The sequence below is a fragment of the Pyrus communis genome, chromosome 12 (genome assembly GCF_041283825.1).
Source record: "Pyrus communis isolate YQ-2024b chromosome 12, ASM4128382v1, whole genome shotgun sequence".
Lineage (NCBI taxonomy): Eukaryota > Viridiplantae > Streptophyta > Magnoliopsida > Rosales > Rosaceae > Pyrus > Pyrus communis.
The window spans coordinates 20567127-20579846 of NC_142576.1; the positions used below are offsets into that span (position 1 = coordinate 20567127).

A 12720-nucleotide genomic window follows, 5' to 3' on the forward strand; every position below is an offset into this window, starting at 1 on the left:
TGTTGAGGTAGTAAAGTTTGTCCCTGGTGGATGATTCTACAGGCAAGTCTGAGCTGAAAATTTCTTCAAGCAAAGTCTTTATTTCTTGAAATTGATTGTACCGGGGAATCTTGGAGATACTTTTGTCTTTCCCATCAAGTCCATTCCGGAACTTATCCATTAGATAATGTTCAGTTTCTTGAGCCATTGGAATAACCTCTGCAACCCTCTTTTATTTACTCAAAATTGTAACGATAACTGGCAAGAAAAGAAAAAAATTGGGAACTTGTACATCAGGGTTTGGGTTTTTCTTTAGATGCATTGAAATTTGAAAGGGCATGCGGATAAAAATTTCATTTGGGCACCCCAACCAATATATTTGCCAACATCAGAATGTGTATAAGCATGCGTGCGCGAGCGAGTTTTTGAATACGAGTACACTTCATCAAGGACCATAAAGCATGCCAGAAGAAAATAAACAATATATTCACATAGAGATGACTGTTATCAAGCTTCAAGGGAAAGACATCCATGACTTAACGGGAACATATAATGACAGACATAAGAAAATCAAAATAAAATCTGTTAACCCTTAAACTCATCTGATTTTCCTTTGTTCAGCAGCTATCAATTGCGACAAGTATCAACATTGAACATCTGTTAACATGTTCATAAGAAGTCAGAGTACGATGTTATTCATTTGCTGTTAGAGAGTTCATGGAAAACCATCACGAGGGTCGCATCTCTGGTTCACATGTCCAAGGAATGTGCAACAAATCCATTCAAGACTTGTAATCCATCACAAAGGACATATCTTTATTCAAGACTTCGGGTCTACAGATCTATCTCCAGCTATAAGTTTCCATTTTTCGTTATTTTGAGTAGCTTATGTTCACATTCATCACATACATATGCCCATTTTTATTTTCCTTTTCAGGCAAAAAAGGAATACACGGAGAGAAATGAAGGCATTTCATCTAATTTCAGAAAATGAAGTTGGTCAGAGCTATTCTTTTGGGACGTTTTGATATAGACGCGCAATGGGCTCTCGGCTCCTAGTCACTAAATAGTGCTATTCTGTCCTAAAAAACTAGCCTTGGGGTGCGCCTAAGTGGCCTTGAAGGCTGGACGGCTGGATTTTTGCCTCGGTTTTGTGGGGGCGGGCGTAGGGTGGCGTCGGTACGTGCCTAGGAGGCTGAGACGCTCCCAGGCGTTCAACTTGGACGTTTTTCCCTTCAAAATTAATGTCTTTTTCTAAAATACAGGAGGCTGTTCTAGTTTAAACGAAGAAGGAAGAGAGAGTTTCTCTCTCCAAATGACAAAGTCTAACTCCAACTCTAACTCTTCCTTTATTTTCCTTTAAATTCCTCATAATAATTGCTCCACTAAACCTTTATTTCCTTTTAAATTCCAATATAATTTCTCTGCTTAGCCTTTATGTCATTTAAATTCCCTATAATTTCTCTAAACAACCTTTATTTCCTTTTGAATTTCCCTATAATTGTGACATTCAGCCTTTATTTTCCTTGAAATTCCCTTGAATTGTGGCCACTCACCCTTATTTCTCTTAAAGTTCTCTATAATTGCTTACTATAAAATAAATAATTACAACATTTTAAGACTTTATGACATAGTTTCTAAGTACAACTAGACTTAGTAATGAAGAAGATGATATTATCCGTGATTTAGTTATAATTATATTTGTTTTACAAAGTATTATATCTATAAAATATGGAGTGTGATATTCACACACCCATTTTTACTCTTCACACACCCTTTTAGTTTTCGGCCATCGAATCGGATGAATTGAAGAAAATCAAGGAACATAAATCAACAAGAGGAGTGTGAGAAGTAAAAAGGGGTGTGTGGATAGCATACCCCTAAAATATAATTATATATGTAATATATATTAAAATTTTAGGTAGCGTAAGATTTCACCTCACGCCTCACTCCTAGGCGGGGCTATCCATGAGAGGCCTTCGCCTTTTAATACATTGCAGCTAACAGAAAGCATGTCTCTGGCCAGTTACAGAAGCAAAAAGCATGGAAAAAACAAGCAACTTTTTCATTGAAATCACATCATCATCAAATCCATGAACATTGGAAGCATGTACTGGACGAGTAGTCCACCTCAAAAGCTCTCTGTCCTGTGAGCTTGCTTGGCCATTATTAGGTTGTGGAGCGATATTTCCATGGGATGATCTCTTTTTATCTGTTCTTGATCTTGTTTAACTCCCTCCTGATTCTGTTTATGGTATCTCCTCTGGAGAGTTGAAACTTGAAACCATGTTTTCTCGCTAGCATCTGGCACTCGGTCAAAACATTGTTGAGTAGTAAAATTTGTTCCTAATGGGAATCTTGGAGATACTTTTGTCATTCCCGTCAAGTCCATTCCGGAACTTATCCATTAGATATTAGTCAATTTATTGAGCCTTGGAATAGCCTCTGCAACTCTCTTTTATTCATAGGGTTTCAGACAAATAAAGTTCCTTGGTGTGCAAGAATTAATACAAAAAGACAAGGAATATAAACCTGATTCCAACTATAGAAAAGGAAACAAAAAAAGGAAAGGAATTGGAGCCGAGGGTGCACCATGTTGGCCGCATTACCGATAGGGGAAGATAGGGGAAGGAGGCGGTGGCGTTCGGTATTTACCCAGAAATTTCATACCCTTTTTTGTTCTCAACTTTCCTCACTCACTCCCAAGTCCAAATTCGTGTTTTAATTACTCTTTTTCTATTTGTCTACTACTTGCTTATTTTCTCTTTAGTCATGGCTCTGAGAAACATTGTTCCCGTGAGTTGCATCGTCATGATCGTTTCCTTTGGTGCTTGTTCCGCTACTGTTTATACGGTTGGCGGCGATGAAGGGTGGACTTCCAGTGGCGCAGTCGATTATAATGAGTGGACTTCGTCAAAATTATTTCATGTCGGCGATGAATTCATATTTAATTACAAACATGAAGATGATTTTGTGATGTTAGTAACTGAAGTAGATTATGACCATTGCATTTCACCATCACTTGCCCTATCTGATTACGGTGGCTTGACCACCTTAACTTTTAATAAACCAGGCACCTACTATGTTATTTGCGGTGAACCGGGTCACTGTGAAGCCGGGCAAAAGATTAAAATCAAGATCAATGCTGCTGAACTAGAAAACTCGATCTCAAGTCCAAGACCCTCTCCTTCTCCATTATCACCATCCGGTTCTCCTTTTGAAGCAATGCCACCAAGCTCAACCCAGATGATGGCTCTAATTCTTGATCTTTTGATGATTGGGTCGGCTGTTACCGGTCTTGTTGTTTTAGTGTTTGTGGTTTCATATTTTTTCTACCGTGGTCGTTTACATGGATCTCAAATGCAGGAGAAAATTCCTCAGGTAGTTTGATTAGGAATGTAAAAGTAGTAAATTAATTTGTACTAGCTAAAAGTTGAATTTATTATATTCGGATTGATTATAAATGAATTTGTATTATGTTTAATTAATTTTAGTTACATATATGCCAAGATTATTCAGATTACATATATGTATGTATGTATGTATGTATGTATGTATTTATTTGATTTTTACGATGAGATCAGACATACAGAACAATATAACAAACTGCAACAAAACAAACAACTAGAGCAAGCTTTGGCGTCAAATCTAAATCTTTGAAAACCAAAAGGTGGTTGTGGCCAAAGGAATTCCCGACATGGTGGTGTCAACAACCATGGACGAAGTCGAGGCCGAGGATGAGGTAAAGAAGATTCCATGAATCGGGTCCCAACCATGGATTCCGATGTACAAGATCTTGTTGCACTTACCAATGAGGCCCTATCGATTAGTATTACACAGAAGAAACTCCATCTCAAAAGTAATGAGAAATGCATTTGGTCTAGGAAACAATTGACATGAAAAATGGAGTGATACAACACTGCCAAACTTTCATCCTCATCTGCGAACTTATAATTGTCATCCATGATACTGGTTTAGACTACTGACTCCTACCTGAAGGCCAATTCATCTTTCATTGGTCTCTAGGCCGTTCAATGACCAGTGTGGGACTTCGAGCAGAAGTCCGTGGTATGCCAAAAGTTGGGAAGAAGTAACAAAATGCTTCTAAGTTGTAGATTTAAATCTTGTGTATGCGAAGTAATTTTGCTTCTTATCAATCAGAGGCACGTGTTCAGTTGGCTAACTTGGCTTGTTGGCATCTCAAACAATATATTCCGAAAATAGGAACCAGAGAGGAGAAGCATAGAACCCTTCTATTTTGAAAATGTTGTTTTTCGTTGTTTGCCAGCATACCAGAATGTGTATACGTGTGTGTGTGCGGGAGTGTTTGGGAATATGAACACGCCGGAAGAAAACAAACTAAGTAACCAGCAATTTTTTTGCTGCGATAAGTAAAATGGACAACAACATATATTCACATAGCTATGACAATGTTATCAAGCTTCAAGGGAACGACATCCATGACTTAACGGGAACATACAATAACATAGACTTAATAAAATTAAAATAAAATCTGTTAACCCTTAAACTCACCTGATTTTCCTTTGTTCAGTATTTGAGTATCCTCAGCTATCAATTGCAACAAGTGTCAACATTGAACATCTGCTAAAAAAGGAATATACGCAGAAAAACAAATGCATTTCATCTAATTTCAAAAAATGAAGTTGGTCAGAGATAATTCTTTTTACAGCTAACATAAAGCATGTCTCTGGCCAGTAACAGAAGCAAAAAGCATGGAACAAACAAACATTGTTATCGGAATCTCACAATCAAAATCATCTGCTAGCAAAGAAGGAACTCAGAAAAACATATAACGAAGGCAGTATAAGGAATGATATGTGAACCAACAAGGAGGTGAGCAAAGAAGGTGGGCAGCCATCACAACAGCAGAACTGAACTCATTGGCACTCAACACCAGCTTCAGCAGCTCGGTGAGGCTTATTTTTCCGCCTACTCCCATTTTGTCGGAATCCAACAGACTTTTTCGGGTCATCGAGACTTGATTTTGTTTCAATCATTTTATCATCTTTGACTGATTTTACAGTTTCTTTGACCTGAGCTGACCTCTTCCTTTTCCTTCCATTCTCTATGGCAGATTGGCCTTTCATGTCTTTGCTCAAAACATGACTTTTTGCATCCTCGCCATCTTCTGTCTTCAGAGCCTCTTCTCCTTCTACAATATCGTCCTTCAATGTCTTTTGTGGCCTTCCTCTTCTCCTGCTTGGTAGAATCCTTTCCTCTTCACCACTTCCAGTATCCTCACGAGCAGCAATAACATTTTGTTTCTTTGCTTTTCCTCTCCCTCTACCCATAGCCAAAAACCCTTGTGATGAAATTTCCAAACTAAAGGAATTTCTGCAAATGCAAACTGATGATCTTAGAAGCAAAAACTAAACTGTGTAGCTGAATGAACTCCACCTATCAACCTGCAAAGTTTGTTTGACAGAATGCAAACATAAGCCAAACAAAAGCCATCCACAAGTAGAAGACGACTGAAGGAAATCCGCCAATGATAAAGTTAATAATGAACCAGTTTAGATAAAAAAAATTGAGTCAAAACTGACACCTTTAAGGGACAGGACATTTCCCAAACCTTTACTAACATCATAAGGAACTACAAACAAAATCAGAAACTTCAAGTCGACCATGCAAATCAGCGACCGCTTAATTCCTAGCACTCTCTTTGGTTTCTCTTGAATTCAATTAAGAAGAAAGGAAAATGCCGGATCAAATCCTTGATCTCGATAATTTCAAATATCCAAAACCAAAAATGTATCTTGATCCAGCCAACAGGTTCCAACATCGAGCGACTGTACTGACTCAGTTTAATCATCTTAGCATAGAGAAATCGAAGGGGAAACATACGGAAACACTAGAAAACGGTAGGTATGTATCACAAAACAGCTAAACCCGTTGTGAAATTCAACCCGAACAACTTATTTACTAGTAACTGCAGATCAACAAGAAAGACCAATCCTTTTTGGATCAAAAACCAATGGCAAAGCAAACATTCTGGCTTCAATCTTAAGTATAACAATCCAAATCCTAATCCCAACTTTGGCTGCAGAAAAAAATATGCAAGAAAGGATCCATAGATTTGAACCTTAAGACTTATGCTTTCAGTTTCAGATTATGATGAACTAATTCCACCCATCTTCAAAATTTTCACTTTCAAAATTTTCAGGTCTCAAACTATTAGAAATCCACGATATCAAAAGCAATTTATTTTCTTTTCACTACCATTTATTTTCACATAACAACGCAAAAGCATTCATATGAGAAAATAAAAAAAAATATATATATATATATATATATATATATATATTTGCAACATGGAGAAGAGAGAAGAAGGAAGAGCTTACCTGAAAGAAAATATCCACTTTCTGCATCTCATTCACAAAAATCCATTTCTCAGAATCTGATTACACCAATCAAGAAACTAACAAAAACCCATCAACCAAAACAGGCTTGTTTTTTGTATGAATGGTTTTCCAACAGTGATGAAGTTAGCAGAAATATCCAATTAAAATTGAAAACTTTGATCCGAAGAAACAAGTAAAGAATACCCAGATCAGAAAACGATGCGATTAGAGAGAAAGGTTAGCAGAAATATTGGATGCTGAAGGGATTAATCAAAAGCAATAAGATTTTGAGAGCTTTTAAAGGGAGGAAGGAGGCAGAGGGAAAGAAGTTGAATAGAGAAAGGGGAGAGGGGAAACTGGTGAGAAAGTAGCGAGTGCTTTTTTGTCGTGCTCTTCCTAGTCCAAGTGTCATTAAATATTCAGCAGGTTTTATGTATCCGGTACTGATGCAGCGATGCTTACTGCTTAGGTCACAGTCGAATCCAGTTGGGTATCACTTTGCACTTTTCCCCCTTTCTTAAGCAAATTTATATTTTTTAATACGACGAGAAACTGTTAATGTTGAAAATCAACACGCATGCCATGCTGTACAAATTTTCAATGAAATAGTCAACATTCTCTTGATGAGTACTAGCACAAATTTCCAAAGCATCAATGTTGAAAATCAACATTAATGTTTTTAGCAGTAGCACAAATTTACATCTCGTAAAGGAAACTGCAAGTGAAAAGAATATCGATGTGTTTAGTAATAGCACAAATTTCCTATGAAATAGTCAATATTCTCTTGGTGAGTACTAATTAATTCTTAAGTAATTTATTTACGGGTATTAGATAAATTAACATTAACATGATCTCTTTAGAGCATGTCCAGTACGAGATGTAAATTAAATTTGATGTGTTACATCTTTTTTTCTCTATTTATTTGTTCCAATCTAATATTAGAGACACTAATTCGCGCCATCTTTTATAAATATAAAAATTAGTAAATATATAGCACCATTTTCGTTACCAAAGGTTTCTTGCTTTAGTACCAAAACAAAAGCACCTAAACAAGATATTAATGACTTATTTGGAAGTGCTTTTAAAATGATTGCAAACACTTTTGATGAAATTGTTTTTGTATTCCAAAATCACTTTAAGTGCTTTGTAAAAGAAACACCAAATATGTGATTCTTGCAGGAAGCACTTACAATGCTTTTGAAGGATCTACTCGAATTGATTTCAAAAACTTTTCATCAAAAACGTTTGCAATCATTTAAAAACCATTCTAAACGAGCCCTAATTTCTTAAGAACTAGATGAGCAAAAAGTGAACGAAAAACTAAAGCACCCTTCAACTTCTCGAAGGCATACTAAAAATTCCAAAATGTAGGATCAAGCAATGTTTGATCTGCAACTATTTCATAGAACTTCGCGGTGCGTCAAGCCTGGGATCAAAGACAGAGTTACCTGCACGCCCGACGCTGGTTTTAATTGCTCTTAGTCATTCAACAAGATAACTCCGATTTCTCGAACTGAAACAGTGAAAATGTTTATGAATGCTTTAAAATGCTTTAAGACATGAACAAAATCTGTTGAGCAGTAACTGAACTACCAGCACGCCAGTTCCAAAATCCTGTACACCCTCATGAGTGCGATATGTACTTCAAACAACAACAACAAAGCCTTATCCCATCAAGTGAAGCGATATGTACTTCCAAACTTAAACAAAATCAGAAGAAACCGGCGAATGCATAACTCTTCATATGGCCCAGTAAGTTTCAACAAGCATGAGCCACCATAGTTTACCTTTCATCCCTTTTCTGAAACGCACACACAAGAATTTCAAATTTGTTTAGAACAGTAAAACCTCGGTTGAGGCAGATACAGCTTAAAGTCCGATAACAGGAGTCAAACTGAGAAGCTTTCAGGCTCACGACGATAAGCCATTTTAAACTGGACTACTACGGACTTGGAAATGGCAATGGTTGTGTAAAGGTAGAGTGGAGACGCACTAATGAATTCATAACCAACAAGATCAAGAGAAATTTTCACATCACGAGAAAAAGGCAATGAATAGAAAAATCATTAGATTATAGGGAAAATTATTATATCACTTAATAAACTAATTTAGCATCTATGCAGAACATGAACAATTACTCGAGTGCACATAAACTTACAAGTTACGCTAATCCGGTGCTAAAGAATCTTTGCTTATATTTACCCATATGTGCCATCTTGCCTGTTAACACTAACAAAAATTCCCCCCAAGTAAAAGAAAACAGAAAGAGGTATGTTAGTATCAACTTAAGGAAACCAACAATGCAGAAAGAACCATAACAGTAGAGGCAATAAATAGCTTAATTCTTGGAATAAATTTCATTCTTCAAATCCTCCCACACTTGAGGACCACTAGGATGACGATTTACATAAGAACTAACAAAACATTTATCTGAGCAACAAATAATAGTGCTAAGGTTAAGCCGAGGATCAGCTGTTCCATGATCCTTGAGCCAATTGTACGTCAATGTCCTAAGCTGGACCCTTTCAATCTTATAGGAAAGATATCTTGGGAAGGTCACCAAAGTCGAAATGGGGTAACCCAATTGATTTACAAGAAAATCAATCTTCTCTTCAATGATATCCTTTGTCTGGTTAAGAATTTGAGGGCTTAGTTTAATCATTGTACAGACATCCTCTGGACTTAAACCAGCTTTAACAATACAATCAAATCTTTCCTGAAGCTCCATTCCCTTGCCGCGAAATGCTTTCAGTGCTTCTTTAATATTGTCTGAGTTGTCTACAAATCCTGCATCCAACAAAAACTTAATCTTTTGTATCTTTGATCTAAGGTCGTCTCCCGAGTCTGGAATTCGCTCAACTCTTTTACCCAAAACCCAATTCTTCAATACTTGTGGGTTCTTCTGGATGCATGTACACAATCTTTTCTTCCCAGCGTTCAAGTTTGAGAGTAAACTGACGGTTTTTTTCAAAGAACAAGAACCGAGAAGCAGGGGGTGGGAATGGACAATCTTCCCAATCTCTGCAACATTCATGTCAATCTCATTCAGGAACAAAATGCATTGTCTTAAATTTGAAACAAATTTCACAACTGGAATCTGTGGAAATTGCAGAAATATTGAACACAGCTGGCTTTTTGTGGATCCAAATTTCAGTAAGAACCCAATTAATGAAAGCGTCCTTTCACCAGAACCATCAAACAAAATATCTGGGTGCTGACCAATCAATTGACCCAACTGTTCGGTACTGCAACCCATCTCACTAAACAAACTAAGAACTTCAAGCATCCGGCTCCAATTATGAGAACTATCTGCTGACAAATTACCTTCAATCCAAATGGTTTTAAATCCAAAACTCTGCAATTTTTCCAAAACCTTAACAAATTCAACATTTACATCCCCAATTAAAAGACAAGGAGTAGCAACCATAAACTTACCAAAAGTAGATTGGCTAAGACCTAGTTCCTCATAAGCTTTAAGTTTCGATGTTAAAACCTCAAAGTCATATTGAAAGACTTCTGTCCATTCCTTGTAAATCTTTCCTATCTTACTGCGTGCAATTCCATAATCACATAGTACAGTATAATTGTGCACTAATAACTTATCATCAGTCAAAAACGTCAAACTGCGTGGAAGAAGCGGAGAATACTCAGAAGGATTCAAACCCAAGCTCTCAAAGAAAGGCTCAAATTCGTTAATAGGATGGTACCGCAAGAACCGCGCAATTGCCCGCCCAATATCTTTCTGATTATTCTTCTTTGCAAGAATTTCTTTTTCAATATCAACCTGTCTCAGAAGCTTGTCGAGAAAGCAAGGCGAGTTTTTACTCATATTCTCTGCATCCGTGAACTGCAACCCTCTAGTACCATGCAAATAATCCAACAATGCAGCTTCCGCTTCTTTTCGAATGGAATAAGAAATTCGAACAGCATTTCTTCCCTTACCACTCGAAGTTTTATCCGAACCTTCGGAATTCTCATTTGCAGAAGCTCCATTGGTACTGTACGTTCTAAAGGTTGGGGGATTGCAGAAATACCCAATTGGCTGAAATGGGATTAGAGGTGATCTAACACGGTTTTCGCAACAATTCAACGAAACCCATTTGCGAACAGATGCTAATCTGAGTTTCTGCAAATGGGTCATGACAAATTTGAAGAGATTCCAACCTAGTAATTACTATATGTGCCTAAAACGCCCAGATTTTCAGGTTAACACAAATAAATATGGAGTCTCCGTACGAAGTATTACCTTGGGCTTTTGACGAACATCAGGCATGGGACCAATACTCGGCGAGATTTTGCAGGAGCTTCTGGTACCGATGCCGATTGAGTTGTTCTCTGACTCTGCCCGAAGGGTTTTTGCACTTTTTTGTTGCGGGGTCAGGGGTCAGTAGGGTTTTAGAACTGAACGTGCCCACTCGAAGGAAATATTTTGGGGGTCTGTCTGAGAACCAAATCTCAGGTGTTTTCCTACCCTCTCCCGTTACCTCTACGAAGTTTTGGGCCAAATCATAGTGGGTGCACTTTTGTTTTTAAAACTGGGGGCCCAATTACCTTTTAAGCCCACTCAAAAGGCGGATAAATTTCTTTATGGTGATTTTTATACACAATTTTATGTCTTACTAGAGCGAGTGCTGAAGATATTTTTTGAACCACAACGTGTTATACTTGACTTAAATGTTTTAAATGTATTTATATGCTGAATTGCTTCAATAATTTTTTTTATGACAAAAAAAAGTCAAATATTTGAAAAAAAATGAATAATATTCGACCATACTAGAAGAAACCGCTCATAAACCAATCAAAGCAGTTGAATCCACATAATAAAATCGATCTTTCAATCTCCATCTACATTCTATTGAATTTATATTAAGAATACAAAAAATAGTATTTAATGAACAATTGATTGAATTACATTATTGTTAAACCATTGTGAGGTTAAGCCCACCCCTCTCTTTTAGTATAGAAAACATCGTTTGTTCAAAATAAAAAATAAAAAAATGACCATTTGACAACTAATTGAATCACATTATTATGCACGTTGAAAGGCATTTTTTTTTTTTTTAATAATTGGTACTGCGTGCCTTTTAAGTGTTTAAAAAGAATACAACTGATTGAATCACGTTATTGTGCGCGGTGAAAGACCTTTTTTATCACCGGCGGTACGCGGCTCTTAAGATGTTTTGGATGTGTTTAAAAATAGAGAAAATAATATTTAATAAACAACTGATTGAATTACAATATTGCTAACCCAATGTAAGACTAAGGCCACCCCCTTCTTCTTAGTGCAAATAATATCATTTGTTCGAATAAAAAAAAAACAATCATTCGACAACTAATCGAATCATATTATTTTGCTCGTGCGAAAAACCTTTTTTTTATAACCAGCACTATTCTCCTCTTAAGATATTTTGAACGTGTTTAAGGGTTGGTTTTGTATTGTTGTGCTTTGAAAAAAAAAAAAAAATTGCTTCTGCTGTGCTGTGAGAATAATCTCATTTTTGCTGTTTCACGTTTTCAGCTTTTTTTCACCCAAAACTGTGAAAATAAGTTGTTTTTAAGTGTTTACCAAACACCTTTTTTAGCTTAGTTTTTTTTTTTTTTAAGGAAAACTAATGAAAAGGGCTTGAAAACTTTGAGTTTTAACGATAAGAACAAAATAAAGGGTAAAGTGAATAGTACCAGGATTTTTTTAGTGTAAAAATGTGGTTTTTCGTTAAAGTGAACAATACCAATAACTTTTCGTTAAAGTTTCTTTTTTTTTTATACCCACTTTTTATAAAAACACCTCAGTACCAAATCAGTACTAAAAATAGAGAAAATAATATTTAATAAACAACTAATTGAATCATATTATTGATAGCCCATTGTGAGGCTAAGCCCACCCTCTTTCACTTAGTGTAGATAATATCGTTTGTTCGAAGAAAAAAAAATCATTTGACAACTAATTGAATCACATTATTATGCACATGTGAACAACATGTTTTATCACCGACACTACGCGTTTCTTAAGATGTTTTGAACGTATTCAAAATAGAGAAAATAATATTTAATAAACAACTGTTTAAATCATAATATTGGTAGCCCATTGTGAGGCTAAGTTCACCCCCCTCTCCCTTAGTGTAGATAATATCATTTGTTCGAAAAAAAGAAAAAAAAACAATCATTTGACAACTAATTGAATCACATTATTATGCTCGTGCGAAATACTTTGTTTTTATAACCGGCACTACGTGCCTCTTAAGATGTTTTGAACATGTTTAAAAATAGAGAAAATAATATTTAATAAATAATTGATTAAATTACATTATTACTAACCCATTGTGGAGTACTAATTATACAAAAAATAATATAAAATAAAGATTTAAAAAAAAACTGTACC

At 36.1% G+C, this 12720-nt stretch overlaps 2 protein-coding genes and 1 long non-coding RNA gene across 3 annotated transcripts; all 3 read right to left on the reverse strand.

The window, feature by feature from the left end:
• Positions 1–4598: 4598 nt before the first annotated feature.
• LOC137745799 (uncharacterized) lies at positions 4599–6481 on the reverse strand. Its single transcript, XM_068485812.2, has 2 exons — positions 6342–6481; positions 4599–5405 (listed from the first exon to the last, which is right to left on the reverse strand). The coding sequence occupies exon 2, from the start codon at positions 5289–5291 to the stop codon at positions 4878–4880; it is 414 nt and encodes a 137-aa protein (XP_068341913.1). The 5' UTR covers positions 5292–5405; positions 6342–6481; the 3' UTR covers positions 4599–4877.
• A 1377-nt stretch (positions 6482–7858) lies between these two features.
• LOC148692468 (uncharacterized) lies at positions 7859–10773 on the reverse strand. The gene is made up of 2 exons (XR_015954272.1): positions 10588–10773; positions 7859–8142 (listed from the first exon to the last, which is right to left on the reverse strand). It is a non-coding gene; the product is annotated as an uncharacterized LOC148692468 (long non-coding RNA).
• LOC137746137 (transcription termination factor MTEF18, mitochondrial) lies at positions 8676–10588 on the reverse strand. The gene has a single exon (XM_068486217.2). The coding sequence runs from the start codon at positions 10480–10482 to the stop codon at positions 8680–8682; it is 1803 nt and encodes a 600-aa protein (XP_068342318.2). The 5' UTR covers positions 10483–10588; the 3' UTR covers positions 8676–8679.
• Positions 10774–12720: the final 1947 nt, after the last annotated feature.